Genomic DNA, 22,987 nt, shown 5'->3' on the forward strand with positions numbered 1-22,987 from the left:
AAGTCGACAGGATACACCGTTTTCTAGAAAAATCCATTTGAAAATTTTTCGTTTTTTGAATTTGAACAAAAATAATTTAAAAAAAAACTATTTTGAAAAACGAAAAGTGGTACGTTTATTTATATTCCAGATATGAATCGATTTTATTAATTGCGATTTCTAGTACCGGTCATATGCGTCCGTTTTGGGTAGGTCAACGGTTATTTTATCGCATAACATGTTTGTCTTAAATTTTTAAGCATTTTTGACACTAGATTAGAATCTGATTAGAAAATTGAATAGATACTCTTGCAGTTGCACTTGCTTTAAGTTAGTAAAATACACCGTTTTCTTGAAAAAAATTTTATTTTATTTTTTTTCAAATTAAAAAAACGAAAAAATTTCAAATCGATTTTTCTAGAAAATGGTGTATCCTCTCGACTTAAAACAAGAATACCTTTTAGTACTAGAATACCTCAGAATTTAATAATCCAGAGTCAAAAATGCTTAAAAGTTAAAGACAAAAAAGTTATGCGATAAAATTACCGTTGCCCTACCCCAATCGGACGCCTATGACCGGTACTAGAAATTCGCAATGAAGTCGATTTAGCTCTGGAAGATAAACATGCCTACCAATTTTCGTTTTTCTAACTAGAAGCATTCTGGAGGCATTTAAGAAAAACTAATTGCAAGTCACCATCTTCAAAGATCTCTAACTCCCTTTAGGACGCATTTTCGGACTAGGTGAATTGGGTTAAATTATCTTAAAATTATCTAAAGAATCTCCTGTCTTCGTTTGTCGGTAGAGTTTCTGGACACCCTGTATATTTGTTAACTTACCCAAGAAATATTACCTAACAGAATCCATGCCACACATACATATCTAGTCTCGATTCAACGAGCAACAAATAATGTAACATGCTTCCCTTTTATGTGTTTTTGACTATTCATTTTTGACTGTTCATTTTTGACTGTTCATCTTTGACTATTTTGACATATTTTATGGACTGGCTGAAACCCTATCTATATCACCTATGAAGAGGCATTTGAAATGTCAAACATGGATGTCGTTAAAAGAATAGGAAAAAGGTTGTAAGGTTACAATTATACTCAATTAAAACACTCTTCTTCTTCTTCTTTTTGTATAGACATGACTCTGTCTGTTTTTTCAATGTGCCTCTAGTAAGTTGTCGTTCCATCGTTTTCGTGGTCTTCCCACTGATCGTATTCGTATTGGGGAACCGTCTCTCGCTGTCCTGACTACCCTATTTGTTGTCATTCGGCTTATGTGGTCATTCCATTCTATTCTTTTGTTTCTTACCCAGTTGTTAATGTTATCCACCTTGCATCTCCGTCGTATATCTGTACTTCTAGCTCTGTCCCATAGAGTCTTACCATCGATTTTTCGAAGGGTTTTCATCTCCGCTGTTACGAGCAATCTTTTTGTCCTCTCTGTGTCGGGTCGTGTTTCTGCCGCGTATGTCATTATTGGTCTGATGACTGTTTTGTAAATTCTGCCTTTCATTTCTTTTCCGATATTTTTATTTCTCCATATTGTGTCATTCAGGCAACCTGCAGCTCTGTTTGCTCTATTCACTTGATCTTCCACTTCTGTTTCGAGTCTTCCGTAGCTAGATAGTGTGATGCCTAGATATTTAAACTCCATCACTTGTTCTATTATCTGACCTTCCAGCTCCAATTTACATCTTATTGGATCTGCTGTTATAACCATGCATTTTGTCTTTTTTGAGGAAATTAACATGTTCAATTTTCTGGCGATTGTGTTGAATTGGTGCAGCATACGTTGTAAATCATCTTCACTTTGAGAGATTGGTATTGCATCGTCCGCATAGCAGATTATTTTAAGTTGTCTTTCTCCCAGTTGGTATCCTTTTTTAGTTCTTACTTTTTTATTATTTCGTCCATGATCAGGTTGAACAATAAAGGACTCAAGGAATCCCCCTGTCTTATCCCATTGCCGGCTTCAATTGGGTCAGTTAGTTCATCTTCCACTTTTACTTTTATTGTGTTGTTCTGGTAGATGTATTCTATCGTTTTAATTATTCCCAGAGGTACCTCTCTCGAGTATAACAAGTGGATAACGTCCTTTAATGTGACCCTGTCAAATGCTTTCTTAAGGTCCACGAAACATAAATATGCAGGTTTGTTATATTCCAATGATTTCTCTTGAACTTGCCTCATTATAAATATAGAGTCAGTGCATGACCTTCCCGACCTAAAACCTTGTTGTTCTTCTGCTAATGTTATAATTTCATTCAATTTGTTTATCACTTTTGTTGTTAATTTTAATGTTGTGTTTAATAAGTTAATCCCTCTGTAATTCTCCGGGTCTGATTTGTCTCCTTTTTTGAAGAGAGGTATTAGGATGTTTGATCTCCATTCTTGTGGTATTCTGTTTTGTTCTATTATTTTTTGTATTAGTTTTAATAGTTGTTTAGTTAGATCTTGTTCTCCGTACTTTAGGAGTTCGTTCGATATTCTGTCCTCTCCTGGAGATTTTCTATTTTTTAATTTTCTTAATGCTTCCTTTACCTCTCCTCAGCCTTTTCCTATATAAATATTCCGTGGATTTCGTATGTAGTCCTTCGACTTTGATTTTTGTTTGTGTTGGTGCTGCCCTCTTAGGTGTGAAATATTTCATAGTGATTCCTATTTTACATAATACTAGGCTATGGTCGCTACCTACGTCTGCTGAATTGAGGCATCTTACGTCGATTATTTTTGATGGATGTATATCTCTGTTGGTTACAACATAATCTATCATAGATCTTTGTCCACGGGTGGTATTGAATGTGTATTTGTGTTGGTCTTTGTGGTCAAAGAATGTGTTGTTTATTCTAAGTTCGTTATTTGTGCAGAAGTTTATCATCAGTTCTCCATTTTCGTTTTTAACATTTTCATTGTGTTTTTGCTTAATTTCGGGTATTACTTCAATTAAAACACGTAAACTGAAATTTCAGGCTCCTGTTATGAGAAAAAGGACTGCTTCAGTTAGTTTTACAAGAAAATGTTTTTGTCCAGGAAAGAGACCAATTTTGTGGCTTAAAAATTTTAGAATTTGATTATTGCATATGATTTTAATATGATACCCACGAAACTTTTACGTACACTAGTTAATTAAGTGCTAATTGCTATGATGGTACCCAGATGAAATCCAGATAGGTACCGCGAGAAGAAGAATTTAGACATAATATAAGACTAAACTTGTTATAATTAGCTGGTATATATAGTTAGCTTCGACTATTTAATTTTTTTATTGTTAATTTCTAGATTCAGAACCAATCAATAGTCCTCTGCAGGCTCTGTCGAAAAATGTACCGGTTCCAGAATCATTGATGAGCCCAGATTATCATCCGTCATCGTTAATGGGTACGAAGAACGCTCAAAATATATCTCTGCAACCCAATAACGTAGCCAGAGTTCATTCAGCTCAAACTACGCATACTTCTAAATCACCTAAATTTAACAGGGCCATTCCGAACAGAGCTAGAACAGACAATTTAAGAAAAGTTGGTTCCCCTTCTCCAGTAAGGCAAAATAGGATGAACACAAAGACACCGACATCGAAGTAAGATGTTTCTTATTTCTTACGACCATTTAATAACATACACATTAACTTTTGGATAGGTAATAACACTCATTATTTTACCCGTGAGTAATAGTTCATTACTCACGGCTCGTCACTCACGGATTGAAGTTAGATTCAAGTGGTGCATGTCACTTTAATATATTAGTCGTATATAAACTGCAAATAAAATTACTTAAACTTGTTTATTTAATACAATAATTATTGTAATTTATATCAATAATTAACTTCGAAAATTTTTTAAAGGATATTTAACTGCAACAATGAGTAACAGTATATGTTTTACGTTTAAATTTCATCATTTGAACATTTAAGATTGAGATTATTAAAAGGTAAACATAAACGTCAATATACATTAGTTGCGTTCGCGGGTACCTGAAATTGTCATAAAATTGGATAAATTGTCAGAAAACGCATGCGCACTTTAAAATGATATAAATAATATCGTTAATAGATAAATATACAAGGTATATTTACCTAGTATAATTTAATAATTAGATATTAATATTAATTAAAAGTAAATATACCTTGTATATTTATCTATTAACGGTATTATTTATATTAAGTGAGGTTAGAAATTGTCGGCGACAATTTGTCAACTGTACCCGCGAACGCACCTAATGTTTATCATAAACGTAAACATTTAGAATTCCAATTGCATTCATATCCACAGTGACATACAATTAATTAATTAAATTCACTTTAATAATTGCACATTATATTTATATTTTGGAGCAATAAATACCTAGCGCCTAGGGAGCGCCTACAAACCTGTTAGGTATAGACAGTTTCACGTCGGATTACGAAAACTTCCCATGAATTTTTTCGGACGGAACTTCCAATTGATTTTTACCCTTTGATTAAACTCTCATACAAAAATCACACTGCTATTTACCAACAATATTCCTGTCATTTGACATGTTCTACATGTTGAAGACTGGTAAAAATTCCCATCATTTTTGTTATATAACGTTGGCTATTGAATAAACTTAAAAACAGCCTGCTATTTTTCACAATCATAAACTTGTCCGGATGACACGTTTATCATGTTCCACAATTAAAGATTCCCTTGTTTCGGTGTTCCCATACATCAAAGTTTGTCTTACTCGACACCATTAAGCTATGGACAAATTTTCAGCTTGCTATTAATAATCTTTTATTTGGTACGCGGGACCCAGGCCTAAATCTCTACCCTGATGTGGTTAAATGTTCATCTACCCATCAGTATATTTCCTGTTATTCCTCACTACAAATTTCTATATGCGTCCGCGTTTTCGTTGATAAGTTTAGATGTTTGTTTCTCCATATTGTATCGTTAATGCATCTTGCTGTTCAATTTGCTTTTGCCACTTGTTCTCTGACTGCTTCTTTGATATTTTTCTCACTTGATAAATTGATTCCAAGATATTTAAATTTCATTACTGGTTCTACCATTTTCTTTTCAATCTCTAGTTTGCATCTAAATTGGTTCTTTTGATATTACTGATTTTAGACATTTTATTTTTTGGGTCGATGTTATCATATTGAACTGCTTAGTCTTCATGATGAAATGATTTATGATTTTCTGTAAGTGGTCTTCATTTCCCCTCTCAGGACTGGTGCCATATTATTTTTATTTACTCACTTCCCATTTGACATCCTGTTTTATTTTTTTTCTTTTTTATCAAATTATCCCATATGAGATTAAATATTATTGGTCAGTTTTATGATATCCAATGGTACTTGTCTATTAGTAGATGTACATCGACTGATAGTCGCACTCTGTTAAGTACCTTTTCTAAAACGACGAAGCCCCGCATCGCTGGAAGATCTTTCGTTTCTGAATCTTTGTTGTTCATCTGACATATTAAGTATTTTTGATAACTTACCCGTTAGTAAGAAAAAGATAACAGAAGGTCAACTTTACATCAACCAAACCCCTATAGAAAGAGTTACGCAATATAATTACCTCGGCACCATAATATATGAAGAATGGACCAACAACCAGTGGAGACACGTGACTTTTTCGACAGTGTTACCAAAACCAGATGTAAAAAAATCTTATTTAAAAAAAATTATTTTGAACCTCCCAAATATAAGTTTTTGTTTTTAATCCTGTGGGATAAAATTAAACAAATCACTATTCCCAAATTATATGTATGTAATTATGTATATGTAATAGGTATAACAATAAATAATAAACAAACTAAACAGATTATTCTACCATAAAATTAACAAAAAAATGAACAAGTAGGAAAAAGAACATATTTTGAAAACTATTGTTTATATTTTAAGTCTTCCATTTTCAATAATCCCATTTTTTTCTTCAAAATTATATATAAAAAAAATATACAAGGAGAATGACTTTTCAAGTAGTTGATCGATTACGCAATACGCAGCAACACTCTTCCATGTTTAAATACCACGCACACTGTAATCTGTAATAGGTACAAACCAACGTTACCAAACCAAAATATGGTTACAATACTGATATACCGTCTCTGTAGCCGTCGCTCCTTCAAAATTTTCAGAAACGAGCTGGTCCCGAGCGACAGCGAGGATCCTCCTGCGTTACCATACCCAAATGTGGTAACAGCGTATTATAATAACGTGCAACGGATTCACATAATCTCGCCAATATTTTCATGCGTCTAGTTGGCTATTTACTGAATTAGGTACTGTTAACAAATATTTCTCTTGGTAAAAAAATATAAATGGAATTATTTCATAGTAGTCACAAAATATTTATTTGCAAGGTTTTTAACTGTTACCAATGGTAACAGTAGTTACATGGACGCTTCGCCAGTACCACCTTGTAACATGGAAAGGTGAATAGAATTTGACGCGATGTAGATATGTCATATAAAGATGTGACGTGCTAACACAATTTGGAGAACAAGTCCTCGGTTGCTCAGAATCGGAAGAGATATGGGGTGGTTATTTAAGGGATGTTATTAATATACTCTTATTAGCTTAGAAATAAAAATAATAGGAAAATCAAAGTAAGAATGTCAAATAAAAATAAATAAAATATTGGGCGCCACTGGTTACCTTAAGGGAACCAAAAATTATACAAAATAGAAGCTTGAAAGGAAAGATATCTAAATAAAAAAAAATTAAACAAAAAAAACATAGTCACGCAGAATATACACAATATACAAAATACTTATAACGTAACTTACCTTATCTACTCTATACTCGGCCAATTCTTTATTGTTCTTACGATACAAGAGAGAAGGAAAAGAGAAATAATAAATTTGTATTTTGCAAATTAAACATTATTTATTAAAACAAAAAATTAATTTATGGATCTGTGATCTCACGGTGTTAATAGAGTGTAAATAGAGATCGAGATTACCAAACAAAAAAATGAAAGAAAAGTTTTACATAACAAAAAATAATACCTTGTACAATCATTGCCCTGATTCTTCTTGGTGGTTGTTAAGTCCAAGGCGCGATTTCACTTCACTAAAGTCACTCCACGATATTAATAGATACAGCAACAGTACATAATTGATGAAACCATAGTTCATAGAAAAAATTTTATAGAAATATTCAGCATTGTATGCATTCAGCATTCTCAAAAACAAATTAGCACTACCCGAACAAAAATATTAAAAATTATTTGTTTTCTAGTTCATTAAACGGGATCAAAATTATACAAAAATAAAAGTATCTTCATGCTTTAAAAGAAAACTTCTACTACTGCTTGCATGTCAAGAAAGATGGTACCAAACGGGGTACTAAAATATTGCGTTCGCTTAAAAACAGCTGAACGCAGTGGCCTGCAGATTGCTTAAGCCATACTGGAACAAACACTAACCAAACACAAGAACTTATGCAACAAAAATGGCACAAAACTTCTTGATTTGTCGATAGCTCTAACTCCTCTATGACAGCCCAAACTTAACTCTCTGCCAGACAAAACTCAACTCTCTGCCAGACAAAGCTTAACTAACCTTTCAGTTCTCCTTCAAGCCCAGGTTCCTTCTCTCAAAAAAAGAATTCACCTCCCACTTCGGCAACCATAAGATACACTATCGAATAAGAACAAACCAAACATTTTTTCTGCCAATAAGATAGCGAGAGAATGATAATAAGAACATCCTACTGAAGCTATAATTCTTCTTCCTAACCAATGAAAAAACGCTCATTTTCCCCAAACAGATTTTTCGTTCTCACCAAAACTGCTGACTCTATCCTAACGGCTAATTTTGAGAATTCAGACACTTGAGAATTTTATCAATACTATAGACGTTATTTATGTCGACATTCCAGCTCTAACATAAACAATTTCCAGACTCTTGTCTCAAAAGGTCATTAAATCTTTTTGATACTTAGCCAAACACACACGTACTCTTTCTCGGTATAAGATAGATTAGACCCAACAAGGTCCCTTAGACGAAAACAGATATGCTATTCACGCTAAAAAATCCTGAGAACGTACGATCGACAAAATACACAATATTTAACATTGTGAGAAAACGAATTACGTAATACTCTAAAACACAACACATGATTAACGGACTGAGTATACAGGGTGGAGTAAAAATAATACTGACTTTCGGAATACGAAACTATTAGACAGAATGCCTATACCGGGGTCGTAATTTAAATACGGTCTTAAGATAAAAAAATTAAGGCGTGATATATCAATGACCTTTGTACCCGTTACAACCTTCAACCGGATGGGGGCCTTCTTCAAGAGCCAGTAAGAATGCTACGTCTTCTCTGTCCTTTTTTATGGTGTTGAATCGTGGATCTTCAACGAAGATATGTGCAGAAATTTGAAAGCATTTGCGATGTGGCTATATTCGAAAATACTTAAAATCGCGTGGATTGATCGGGTCACAAATGAGGAGGTCCGCAGAAGAATGAAGAAAAACCGAGAGGTACTGACCACCATCAAATCTATAAAGTTAGAATACTTCGGACACGTTATGAGAAATGAATCCAGATATGCCCTCCTACAAGCCATCCTACAAGGAAAAATATGTGGAAAGCGAGTTCCAGGAAAAAGAAGAACATCCTGGTTAAATAACTTAAGAACCTGGTTTAAGGCTATGGGTACATAATTCGCAAATATTTTACGTGTATCCCTACCTTTTCTGTCTTTACACGGCAAATTACGTGTAGTAAAATTCACACTGGTGTGGATATGTAAACATTACTAGAATGTCATTCTACTTGAAAATGTCATAATTAATTTAAAGAGATGGCTTTTGAACGTTCTTGGATAACTGTTATTTTTATAATTGCAAATTATTAATTCAGTTAATAAATGTGATAATTTTTTCACTAACTATGTTTTCAGTAATTGTAATAATTTATTTGTACAACAAAAACTAATAATCAGTCGAGAAAAGAGGAAAAGTATTAAAGTGATTTTTTAATATGTTGTTATTTTGGAACGCTTACAATTTTGAACATCTCTAACAACAAAATACTTGGATCACAGGATATATCTGATGTACATATTCTCTGCTTGGATCTTTCACAAATAATACACAATAAATAACTTTTTATTAAGTTCACGTCTTAAATCAATTATTTATCAAATACACTATATATCAATAATATTTAATTAATTTCTCAAAATATTCCCGATGCAATGTCAAATATTTAAAATTGTCACTGATTGTCAGTGTCTGACTGACAATATATGCTGACAATATTATATTCGGTTGAGTGCGTTGTAACACAAAGACAGATTTGGAAAATATTACCACGGCATTGTGTTCATTTTTTTCAAATCCTGAAAAAACCAATAAATATTTTTGAAAAATTTAAACGCAGAATGAAAGACTAAATTATTACCGAGGGCCGAAAGTCCCTTAGAATAAATAAAAAGTTTATTTTGAATGAGATATTTGAAATTAAAAATCACACTAAATTTTCTCTTAGTTTTTTCACCCCTGTAACTTATTAAAATAAACATTATAGAAGTTCTCAGGGACTTTCGGCCCTCGCTAATAACGTAATCTTTGATTCTGCGTTTAAATTTTTCAAAAATACTTATTAGTTTTCTCAGGATTCGAAAAAAATGAATCCCCATTTGAATAGCATTGCAGCCGAAAATACGTACCGATCCTCTTAACACATATGTGCAGCTTTTCCGCGCTGCTGAAGATAAGATAAAGATTGCCATGATGATCGCCAACATTGGTGACGGATAAGCACATCAAGAAGACGAAGCTTTTCACATCTCTATTTTATAAGTTCAGCATTTATTCCATTATCTCCTGGACTTTTCCTGTTTTCTATTTTTGTATTTTCCGTTCTTATTTTTCTAGTGATTTAAGAGATGCGGTTATTTCATTTTTTTTTTCATTTATTTCATTTTTATTTGAACGTGGATTTGGAGGTGGACGATGCAACCTAACCGTTAAATGGAGGCCGTTGATAGCTGCTACATTTTGATGTTTGGGTAGCAAATTGAAAAAGACTCCGATCACCTATCTTTGGAATTGTCGTAGGCCTATGTTGGCCAGAAATTATTAAAATAATTTAGACCAGGAGAATTCGCCTAAAAACGAAATAGTCCATTAGCCCAATAAATGACCGTTTTTGAGTGTAATTTTCAGGGACAACTCCGAATTGCATCAAAAATTTGGATTTAGGTTCTACTTATCCTCCACTTCAAAGTTGAATTTGTGCCGTTGGTTGCTTTTACTTGGAGGATGACAATCACCCCTTCTCGGGGGGTGAAAAACACGTGTTTAAAATAAGCCCGGAAATGGATAAATTGACAAATTATAAGCAACTTTTGTTCTATAAAGTTTTTTACTTAAGTCAATACTTTTCGAGTTATTCGCGATTGAAAATGTTGATTTTTCGACAAAAAAACTACGTTTTCAGACCGTTTTCCGCAAATAACTCAAAAAGTAAATATTTTATCGAAAAAATTTTCTTAACAAAAGTGTAGCTTATAAAAAAAAAGAAAAAATTGTGTATCAGCAAATTCTATAAATTGAGAAAAAGCAAAGTTGTAGCTCATGAAAAATACGTTCTTATTCGTCTAATTCCAAATCGAATAATTCAACGCGAAATTACCTAAAAATTAAGCACTTTTCGGGAAAAGCTTATTAACATTTTTAAAGTATCTAAAATAACCTTTATATTCGTTTTTTACAAAAGTTTGTAGCATCAAAAATAAACGAGTTATACTGAAAAAAAGTTAACCCCTTTTTTTTGGTAAAAAAAAAATCGTGAAAACATCCCTCTATTTAGCACCCTAAATAAAATTAATCGTTACCGCTTTACCATTTATTTTGACTGTATGTGTATTGTTTATATGTGATCTGTAAGTTTAATTGGTTTGAAGTGCTTATTTTTAAAAAAATTTGGTTTTATAGTAAAAAAAAGTTTCCAAAAATTTTTGAAGAATTTCCTTTTTTCAAAATAACTTAAAAAGTATTAGTGATAAGAAAAATCTTAGACAGTAAAAAAATGTAGGTTTTGGTATTATAAATATGCTAGTTTCATTTTGTTTTTCCGTAAGACAAAAATTAGTTAAGATATGGCTGTTCAAAATTTGCATACACTCATGATTAGTGACCTGTTCAAGCTTTTTCAACTATAAGCCTTTCAAAAATAAGCACTTTAAACCGGTGAGACTGACAGATCATATAAAAAATAGATAAGTAAGTAAATTGTTTGTAAAGCGCTAGCGATTAATTTTATTTGGGGAGCTAAACACGGGGAGGTATTCATGATTTTTTCCAAAAAAAGAAAGAGGGCCAACTTTATTTTGAGCGTAATTCGCTTATTTTTAATGCTTGAAACTTTTATAAACAATTAAACTAAAACTTTTTATAAACACCTTAAAAAAGTTTGAATGGGTTGTTCCCGAAAAGTTCTTAATTTTTCGGTAACTTACCTTGAACTATTCGATTTGGAATTAGACGCATAAGAACGTACTTTTCATGAGCTACGACTTTGTTTTTACTCGATTGATAGATTTTAGTGATACACCATTTTTTTCGGTTTTTTATACGCTACACTTCTACAAAGGATATTTTTTTCGACCAAATATTTACTTTTTGAGTTATTTGCGAAAAACCCTAAAAACGTAGTTTTTTTGTCGAAAATTAAACATTGTCAATCGCAAATAACTCGAAAAATATTAACTTCTATAAAAAACTCAAAAGTTGCTTAAAATCAGTCAGTTTATCCATTTCCGGGCTTATTTTAAACACTCGTTTTTCAACCCCGAGAAGGGGTGACTGTCACCCCCCAAGTAAAAGCAACCAACGGCACAATTTCAACTTTGAAGTGGAGGGTAAGTAGAACCTAAATCCAAATTTTCATGCAATTCGGAGTTGCCCCTGAAAATTATTTTATTTTTATTTTATTTTATTCAATAAACGGCAGAGCCAATTTACAAAAAATGTATAAAAAAAATGAAATATTATGGTAAACAGTAAAGATAACCAATTTTAACCTAAAATAACAAATAACAAAAGATAATAAAAATGACAACAATGACAACAATAAAAACCAACAAAATTAAATTAGTAACAATAATAAACAATTAATAAATTATAGGAACTTAGTACTTTACTTCAGTTACTGAATTATGTATGCTTCTTTTAAATACACGAAGACTGTCCACAAATGGATCAAGACTGTTTTGATTATGATTAATTAGACGCAAGGTGCGTGACAATGGGGAGTAAAAGCAAAAGTTCGTATTATGATAAGGTATGCGAAAAATTGGGGAAAAATTACACGGTATAGCCGTATTTCCCGTTCATTTACTGGACTACATGTGGTGAGACCGCTCCCGTCTGAAAAACATTTCTAATTCGATTTCTCTGCGGATTCATATTCAAAAATGTCCCCTTTAAACAAATCTGAAGGGTACCGGACGGAATTTTTGGGCAGAAATTGTTTAAACAATTTTTTAAACAAATACATAAGATCACCTTTTATTGCCCCAAAAAATATATTTTTAGGTTTTCTGGGTCATTCTAAACAAGAAAGGTAGGTATCTTATGATTTTTCTTAAAAATTGACAGTTTACGAGTCATAGGCGATTTAAAATCTAAAAAATGCGAAAATACGCATTTTAGAGGCTTAAAAACTCATATTTAAATTAGTATTTCAGAGGTTGCCGGATACTTAAATTGAAGTTTCAACATTCAGCTTCAAGATTCTGAAGAGTAATCGCGTCTAACCTTAACTTAAACCGTTGTTTTTTCAATTGTTAAATATGCATGTCCACCCGATTTTTTGGCCGGTGCGGCGGGCTCTATTTCAAAAATCTCCTATTTTCCCCCGAAAAATATTTTTTCTAGATTCTTTGGGACATTCTAAATAAAATAAGTTTTTTGACATTTTTCTCAGAAGTTGCTAGTTTTAAAGTTATAAGCGATTTAAAATTCGAAAATGTATTTTTTTGTAATTTTTCGGATTTTAAATCGCCTATAACTTTAAAACTATTAACTTTTGAGAAAAATGTCAAGAAACTTATTTTATTTAGAATGTCCCAAAGAATCTAGAAAAAATATTTTTCGGATGAAATAGGAGATTTTTAAAAATAGTGCGCGCCGCACCGGCAAAAAAACCGGATGGACACGCATAATTAACAATTAAAAAACTACGGTCTAAATTGAAGTTAGACCCGATCACTCTTCGGAATCTTGAAAAGGAATGTTTAAACTTTAATCTAAGTTATTGGCACCCTTAAAAATACTAATTTAAATATGAGTTTTTAAGCCTCGAAAATGCATATTTTCGCATTTTTTAGATTTTAAATCGCCTATAACTCGAAAACTGTCAATTTTTGAGAAAAATCACAAGATACCTTTCTTGTTTAGAATGACCCAAAATACCTAAAAATATATTTTTTGGAGCAATAAAAGGTGATCTTATGTATTTGTTTAAAAAAATTGTTTAAACAATTTCTGCCCAAAAATTCCGTCCGGCACCCTTCAGATTTGTTTAAAGGGGACATTTTTGAATATGAATCCGCAGAGAAACCGAATTAGAAATGTTTTTCAGACGGGAGCAGTCTCACCACATGGACTAAAAACAAGAGAATAATTAGCAAGTGAAAAGGCTTAGGTTATGAATGGATAATTGAGGATGAAGATAAGATGCGCGGTAAAGTAGGTATGAGAAGTTAAATCGAACGTTTTAAGGTTACAGGTGGTAATATTCATCGAATATAATTCATCAAATCATGGTACCGAAGAATGTTGAAATCATTTCTGTATTTGGCTATTTGTTATTAGGTTTTTATGTTTGCTAATATTATTGTCCAGATTTTTATGTTTTAAATGATTTTTAGTAAGCAAGAATCCAATAAGAAAGCATCAATCCTTATGAACAGATCGGCCAGTAGTGACGAGGAATCAGAAATTTGCGATTCCAAGTTACAGACAATTCAAATGAAAGCAGAAGAACGGAGGTTGCAGAAAGAAGAAGTGAATAGTAATTGCAGTAGTGAAGATAAGGTGGAACAAGCTGCCGTTTGTATTCAGAGGATATGGAGAGGATATTACACTAGAAACAAAAATAAGGAAGTTCAAGAAATGTTTAAGGAATTGCAGAATCAGAGAGCTAATCAGTATATTCAGTAAGTTATTTTACGTATCTATACTCTGTTTTTAAACTAGGAGGAGTAAATTCAAAAGACAGATTCACACCCAATAATGTCGCTAGAAAAATCACCAGATTCGTCTTCTTTTTGGGTTGATCAAGTCAGCCTTCGACGGTAATCCATAAATATTATACTAATAAGTCGCTAAAAATTTCTAGAAACAATAGTTTTTTTATATAAATGCAGACTAAAAACCTAAAAATTAAAGGAATAACACAGAAAACACAAAAAACGCCGATATAACTTAATTAACCTATAAATTTAAAATACCAATACCGTCAAAATTTCATAAATGTCAATAGTGTCAAAATTTCATAATTTAGTGGAGTAAACTTGCCTGCGGCTGGACCAAATACAAACATGCGTTACGACGCGGTAAATTTCAATTACTCCTTCTTTTTTAAAAACGAGGTATAGTTTATTAAAAACTGCAATAGTTACAGGTGATTTACAACTGATTTAAATGCATTTTAGAAAACTAGCTACTGATATGGAAACTACCAAAGCAGCGTTGGAAAGTGAACGTAAAATCCAAATGTTACAGACAGAAGCTATTAGTGCTTTGTGGAAGAAAATATCGAACATACAACCTACAGCCGATGGCGAGGGAATGTCTAACGGAAATCTTAACATGACAAATTTATCGTTAAATAATTCAGAGGTGGTGAAAGAATTAGCACAAACATGTACGATGTTACAGTCACAGGTAAGTTTAATCAACAGATATTAGTTATATACGGAGTGTAACAAAAAGGCAGGTCATAAATTAAATCACATATTCTGGGACCAAAAATAGTTCGATTGAACCTAGCCTACCTTAGTACAAATATGCACATAAAAAAAGTTAGAGTCCTTTGAAATTACAAAATAAAAATCAATTTTTTTCCAATACATCGAAGTAGAATAGTTACATTTTTAGACATTTTTATTGAAAATGGACATGTGGTATTCTTATGGCAGGAACATCTTTAACAAAAAATAAAAGTGAAATTTGTGCACCCCCTAAAAATTGGGGATTTTGTTCCCTTAAACCGCACCAAATATTTGTGTACGTTCCAGTTAAATTATCAATGTGGTACCATTAGTTAAATCTTAGTACTTTTTTAGTTTGATTTTACAAATGTTCAAAATATCTCGATAAAAACTGACTTATCGAAAAAGTACTAAGCGCTAAAAAAAGTTTAAGAAACACTGTGTTTGACTAGTGGTACCACAATAATAATTTAATTGGAACGTACACAAATATTTGGGAGGGGTTAAAGGAAACAAAACCCCCATAAAATTTTTAAGGGGTGCACAGATTTCACTGTTCTTTTTTTTAAGATCCTGTTCCTGCCATAAGAATCCCACATGTCCATTTTCAATAAAAAATCTCTAATAGTTTTCTACATATTGGAAAAAATCGATTTTCATTTTGTAACTTCAAGGGGCTGTAACTTTTTTTTATGTGCACATTTGTACTAAGGTAAGTTAGGTTCAATCGAACTATTTTTGGGCCCATACTATGCAATTTAATTTATGACCTGCCTTTTTGTTGCACCCTGTATATTTAGATAATTTAGTCGTGTTATAGGCCTGGATCCAGCGTACCAAAAAGAAGTTGATTAATAGCAAGCAGAAAATTTATTAATAGCTTAACGGTGTCTAGTCGGACAAACTTTGATGTATGGGAACACTGGAACAGGGAAAGTTTTAATTGTGGAACGTGTCATCCTGACAAGTTAATGATTGTGAAAACTGTCTGGTTGTTTTTAAGTTTATTCAATATCGAATTTTATATAATAGATTAGCAAAATAAATATATGTATTTAGTTGACATGCCACGTACAAAATATGGTTAAAATAATTTTTATACGTAAGTTAATTATTATAATCAACTATTCTAAATGGGAAATAAGCCACAATTTAATAAAAAAAATGATTTTTTTAACGTTTCGACGTCCAAATCGGATGTCATTGTCAAAATACAAAAATTAGTCAGATTAAATTAATTATTAGAAAATTTTTTTTACTAAGCAACAACATTTTTGTTTAATTTAATAATATTTTGTATTTTGACAACGACGTCCGATTTAGACGTCGAAACGTTACTAAAATCATTTTTTTAGTTAAATTGTGGCTTAGTTCCCATTTAGAATAGTTGATTACAAAAATGCCACAAGGAAATAGCTTCAAAACAAGTTAATTATTATTGTGAAAGCTTTAGGTCTTCCTTTTATTTTAATTTTGGACGTTAATACTATTTCACTTATAACTAAAAAAATATATATTAATTTATAGTCTCTTAACTTTTTCATACTGTTTTAAAATGTTGTTAAACTCATTAAAACAACTAAATAATTGCCCACACTGCATAGTTAATTTAAAAACAAACACTAAACAAATAAAAAATAAGAGATCTCTTTACTAATCAATATTAAAATTAAAGTGTTAAACACAACGCGATTAAACAAATTCCAACACTCTGACACTCTAACTTTTTTATTTGCGTACACGTTAGCGTGTACCTAGACACAGCGTTATATTTAGATATATTCTTCTTCTCCTTTAGTTTATTGGCTTCCACCTACTTGGGTATTTGGCCAGCTCGTCGTCGGGGAATAAAGGAAAAATATTTATATTCTAATGACATTTATCGTATGTCGTTGTAATAATATATACCAGTTTGTTGAGATTGAGAGAAAGTATCGACCCATCTGCCTTCTTCCGTGCGTCGGTAAGCTGTATGAAAGAATGCTGCGGGGACGTATCGATGGCATGATTGAGAGGTCGGGAGGCTTGTCCCCGAGGCAGTTTGGTTTCTCTAAAGCGAGAAGCACGATTGATGCAATCGTGAGTGTATTCGACGCATTGCGCAATAAAGGGGATGAACACCGTTGGGCGGCCCTGCTGTTGTTCGATGTTAGGAATGCATTCAATGCGCCGCAGTGGAACGAGGTAATGAAGGCAATGGAGGAGAGAGAATGTCCTGGATACCTGATGGACGTGGTAGCGGAATATCTGTCTGAAAGAAGAATTATGGTGGAGAAAGGCACGATCGTGAATGTGACGGCAGGTGTTCCCCAGGGATCTGTCTTGGGCCCGACGCTATGGAATCTAGCATATGACGGGATTCTGAACTGTGAATATGGAGATGGAGAGGGTACGTCTCCCTTCGCATTCGCAGACGATCTCGCTGTGCTGGTAGTGGCGCGGGACGAGCCAGATCTTAAATACCGGGTACGGAAAGCAGGCGGCGTCGTGAAGAAATGGATGACACAGCACGGACTGAAACTCGCGGCAGAGAAGACCGAGGCCATCATTCTGAAGGGGAAAAGGAACAGGCAGGGTGTGGAGCTACAATGTGCAGGAGCGTTAACACCCAAGAAACACGTAAAGTACCTAGGAGTGACGTTGCACCAGAATGGAAAATGGGGGGAGCACGTGCAGGTAGTGACCCGGAAGCATATTTACAGATGCTTGCGTGTGTAGACACCAGGGTGTTGAAATCAGTTAGGGTTTGGAAAAACAGTACATTTACACATGCTAGCGCGTGTTGACACCACGGTGTTGAAATCAGTTAGGGTTTGGAAAAACAGTACGTTTACAGACGCTAGCGTGTGTTGACACTAGGGTGTTGAAATCAGTTAGGGTTTGGAAAAACAGTACAGTTACAAATACTAGCAGATTTGGACACCAGAGTGTTGAATCCAGCTAGCTTTTTTAGTAATTAATATACATGCATAAATGCTAACGGCTATTGACTTTGATTTTATATACCTACTGCTGTGGAAAAATATTTAAGTGATTTAGGTATTAGTAAATAATTAAACTTGTTGGGATATAAAAAATAATATATTAACACAAAAGAACAACATAAAAAATAATGTTGCTCTGAAGCTATTTGCTTGTGGAATTTTTATAATTAACTATTTAGATGGGAAACAAGCCACAATTAAACTGAAAAAAATAATTTTATTAACGTTTCGACGTCCAAATCGGGTGTCGTTGTCAAAATACAAAATACATACTACTAAATTAAACAAAAATGTTGTTGCTTAGTAAAAAAATACTTTAAAATGTATAATAATATATTATGTCTGAATTGCCAATATAAATGAGTCAGATTAAACAAATTATTAGAAGAATTTTTTACTAAGCAACAACATTTTTGTTTAATTTAGCAGTATTTTGTATTTTGACAACGATATCGGATTTTGGAGTCGAAACGTTAATAAAATTATTTTTTTTAATTTAATTGTGGCTTATTTCCCATCTAAATAGTTAATTATAAAAATGCCACAAGCAGATAGCTTCAGAACAACATTATTTTTTATGTTGTTTTTTTGTGTTAATATACAGAGAGAGTCTGTAATTTGGAATAAATTCAATATCTCAAATACTAATTGTTTTTTGAAAAATGCTCAGACCCGTTGATTAGTATTTCAAATTGTACTTTTTGACATACAATAATAATGTATACAGGGTGTCCCAATTTAGAGATATGACGTCATCGTTGATTTTCTTAAATAGCAACACTGTCATTTTGATAGCAATTTTGATAGAGTGTGTAAAGTTATACACAACTGCAAAATATCAAATTTTTATTCTCTACCATTTAAAAGATAATAGAAAATAACAAAGTTATGTCTGTAATTTGGAATAAATTCAATAATTAAAATACTAATTGTTTTTTTGAAAAATGTTCAGACCCATCGATTAGTATTTTAAATTGTCATTTTTGACATATAATAATAATAATGTATACAGGGCGTCCCAATTTAGAGATATGACGTCATAATTGATTTTCTTAAATGGCAATACTGTCATTTTGATAGCTATTTTGATAGGGTGTGTAAAGATATCGACGCTGTCACGCCAAAACGGCATAAACGACATTAACCTGATTTTTCAGGAAACACAAAAAACTGATTATTTTTATTTTTACCAATTCTGCTTATCTGCAAACTGACTCAAAAAAATTGGTGATTTTTTTTTCAAATTTTAACATTTTGTAAACATTAATGTGGCTGAAAATACTATGTGAAATAAATTAAAAACTAGAAAATGGCGCTTGTGTCCAATCAATATATAACATTGGTGAATATGCCAAACTTACCTCTGGCGTTTGCGTCGATCGCATTGTTGTAAGGTTAACCGAAATGGCGCTTAAAAAGGATATATGCCATTAATGAAAAAAAAACGAAAATTAAAAATTGTCGTTTATGCCAACAAGAAAAATTATGAAATTACGAAGATTTTTGATTGGTTTTATTTTTTATTAATCAAAAATACATTCTAAGTTAAAAACAAAACTCTAAATTCTTTAAACATGTTTTTGGTGCTAGGATGAAATACTTAAAAATAAGTAATACTCAAATAGAAGAGCTATACAAAAATTGGTATAAAAATAAAACTCAAAAAACACTTTCAAAGAACAACAACTTAAAACCTAAGAAAACACAAAAATCAGAGGTACATAAAAATAGTTATTTTTTAATTTCTAAAACAAATAAAAAATAATTATTCACAAAAATAACATAAGATTTACTTCTTTTATATAGTTCAAAATAAAAGTTAGTAAAAAAAACAGAAAAATAACAGAAAAATATTTAACAACTTTTAACTTTTAAACAATTTAAAAAAAAATTCACTCCGTTTCATCTTCTACATCTGTTTCATCCAGTTGATCTGGAACTATGTTGTTCATTTTTAGAGATAAATATTCTGCATGATACTCTGGTTTAATAATCAATTCTGTTGCTAAGTTGAAACATGATGTGAGATCGTGACTAAATATTTATTCTTCTGCTGCAACGTCTGGTGGTTCCTCAAAGATGATAATGTTATTGCTAAAAGCTTCTGCAATGTTGGCATTATAAATGTCATAAACCTCTAAGGGGAATATAGGGGAATTATTGCCAGTCTGTATATCATTTTGTGCTACTTCGGTATATGACTTATTTTCATTTAGTAAGACCATTATTTTTTACTTCTGCTAAAATACTATGGCATAAACGCCAAAAATCGATCGCCATTTTTAGCTATATAAAATTGATTTGAACTATATGCTGTAGTACAAAAATAATTGTTCATCACACTAGTACAAAGTTATAATAAAACATTTTAAAATAAACTTTTTATTTGCGCAATTTTTAAAAAAGAAACCTGCATAAGAATACCATTGAGGAATGGCGCTTGTGTTAACCACGATGTAAATATTTGGTTTTGACATAAACGCCTCATAGTTTTTAAAGAAATTCAGGGTGTTTACGCTTCAAAAATCAATACAAATTGAAAATATTGCAGAGGTAAGTAATATCATATTACTTATCCATAAAAATTGTAAAAATACATACCTTTACTATTATTACTGGACCGAACTGTACACAATGATAATCTTATGGGCACTGGCGGTTGTGTCAATCATTGTTCACGTCGACCTTCACGTGCGTGACTAGACTGGCGTTTATAAAAACTTTAAACCAATATTACACCTATTTCACTTTGTTTTCGGTTATGCCGCGGTGACTGTCTGGTGCGGAAATTAAAATCCTATTTTTTCGTGCATCTACCTCAAAACTGGCCATTTTGGCGTTTATGCCGTTTTGCCTTGGCAGCGTCGATATACACAACTGCCGAATTTCAAATTTTTATTCCCTACCGTTTACAAGATAATAAAAAATAAAGTTATGAAAAACAAGTAATCAAATAATAATTGAATTTAATAATTATGTATTTCAATTAAGCAAATACTCATAATGTTGCCCTCAATTATTGTCAAATTGTCAATGGGCAACGTTATGAGCATTTGCTTAATTGAAATAATTAAATTCAATTATTATTTGATTACTTATTGCTTTTCATAACTTTGTTATTTTTTATTATCTTGTTAATGGTAGGGAATGAAAATTTGAAATTTTGCAGTTGTGTATAACTTTTTACACCCTATCAAAATAGATATCAAAATGACAGTGTTGCCATTTAAGAAAATCAACGATGACGTCATATATCTAAATTGGGACACCCTGTATACATTATTATTGTATATCAAAAAGGACAATTTGAAATACTAATCGACGGGTCTGAGCATTTTTCAAAAAAACAATTAGTATTTGAGATATTGAATTTATTCCAAATTACACACTCTCTCTGTATTATTGTTTATATCCCACCAACGTTTAATTATTCATTAATACCTAAATCACTTAAATATTTTTCCACAACAGTAGGTATATAAAATCAAAATCAATAGCCGTTAGCATCTATGCATGTATAAGCACTAAAAAAGCTAGCTGGTTTCAACACTCTGGTGTCCAAATCTGTTAGTATTTGTAAATGTACTGTTTTTACAAACCCTAACTGATTTTAACACCCTAGTGTCAACACACGCTAGCGTATGTAAACGTACTGTTTTTTCAAACCCTAACTGGTTTCAACACCGTGGTGTCATCACGCGCTAGCATCTGTAAATGTACCGTTTCTCCAAACCCTAACTGATTTCAACGCCCTGGTGTCTACACACGCAAGCATCTGTAAATATGCGACCCGGAAGGCTGCAAACATTGCGGCTGCGTTGGGGAGGGTGATGCCCAACATTGGATGACCCAAATCCGAAAGGATGAGGGCCTTGCACGGTGTTGTGCAGTCGATCGTCCTCTATGCGGCACCAGTCTGGAGTGAGGCGGTAGGGATACGGGCCTACAGGGGGCTCATTACACGAGTGGACGAACAAGTCTGCTGCTAGTGGCATGCGCCTACAGGACTGTGTCTGCCGCAGCCTTGTGGGCCATCACTGGGTGTGTTCCGCTGCATGTGTTGGTAGTAGAAAGAAAAGAACTGTATGAGAGAAGAGACCTTGAGCTCACTATGGCCGAGAGAAGACAGGAAAGAGAAAGGTCAGTTGAAAGATGGCAGCAAGAATGGAACAACACGGAGCATGTGGCACAGTGGACAAAGATGTTGCTTCCTAACTTAAAGGATTGGATGGACTGTGTTCACAGGCGACTGGACTATTTCCTGACGCAGGTGCTCACAGGACACGGGTGTTTTAGAGCCTACCTCTCTAGGTTTGGAAAGGCTGACACTGATGAATGTCTATAGTGCAGACAACCGGACACTGTTACACACACGATGCTAGAGTGCAACAGATGGAATGTAGAAAGAAATAGAATGGAAAGAGAGACAGGTGTGAATTTTGTGACAGTGCGAGAAATGATTGAGAGAATGATTGAAAATAAAACTGGTTGGACTAGCATACACAACTATATCCGTGTAGTGATCAAGAAGAAAGAAGAAGAGGAAAAACAGCTGTACCAACGATAGGGGTGAGAGGGAAATATATTGTGAGCAGAAGGCAGAGGGAATAAGTTTTGGCGAGAGGCGAATAAGTGAGATATATTGTATGAGACCGACTATGGGAAAGAAGCTCTAATTAAAAAAAGAAAAAGCCCAATCTTGGGACCAAAAAAGGGGGGAACGGGAAAATGAAGGGCCTCATTGCGTACAGTCTGTGGATAAATGAAGTGCTTCGGAAGCGATGTCGACCTTGCAGCAGCCATTCCGCTTTCGGAGCGCTGGATGACAGAGGAGGGTCTGGTTTAGCAGGTAGGCATTCGGCGTAGCCTCGGCGACGAGAGAGCGTCTTAAAGCACCTCGGGAACTATCGCTGGTACTACGAAGGATGAATCCTGCACTAAGGTCAGTCAGGCGGCGTTCTGGACTGAGGTGTCTTTTGAAGATTCCAGACCCCCCCCTCTTTAAAGACGAAAAAAAAAAGTTTGTTGAGATTGGAGTTTGATACAGTTTTTGAAGGAAAGGAAAGAAGGTTTACTATT

General features: G+C 33.1%; 1 protein-coding gene across 2 annotated transcripts in view; it reads left to right on the plus strand.

The window, feature by feature from the left end:
* The window catches only part of LOC114336693 (centrosomal protein of 97 kDa), a 112,759-nt gene that overhangs the window by 75,859 nt on the left and 13,913 nt on the right, over window positions 1-22,987 (plus strand). For both annotated transcript variants that reach the window (XM_028287053.2, XM_028287056.2), the window contains 3 exons: window positions 3,271-3,568; window positions 13,860-14,147; window positions 14,646-14,877. In XM_028287053.2, coding sequence (XP_028142854.2) covers window positions 3,271-3,568; window positions 13,860-14,147; window positions 14,646-14,877 — 818 coding nt within the window. The remainder of the gene's footprint in view (window positions 1-3,270; window positions 3,569-13,859; window positions 14,148-14,645; window positions 14,878-22,987) is intronic.

This window comes from Diabrotica virgifera, chromosome 5, assembly GCF_917563875.1.
Source record: "Diabrotica virgifera virgifera chromosome 5, PGI_DIABVI_V3a".
Taxonomy (NCBI): Eukaryota; Metazoa; Arthropoda; class Insecta; order Coleoptera; family Chrysomelidae; genus Diabrotica; species Diabrotica virgifera.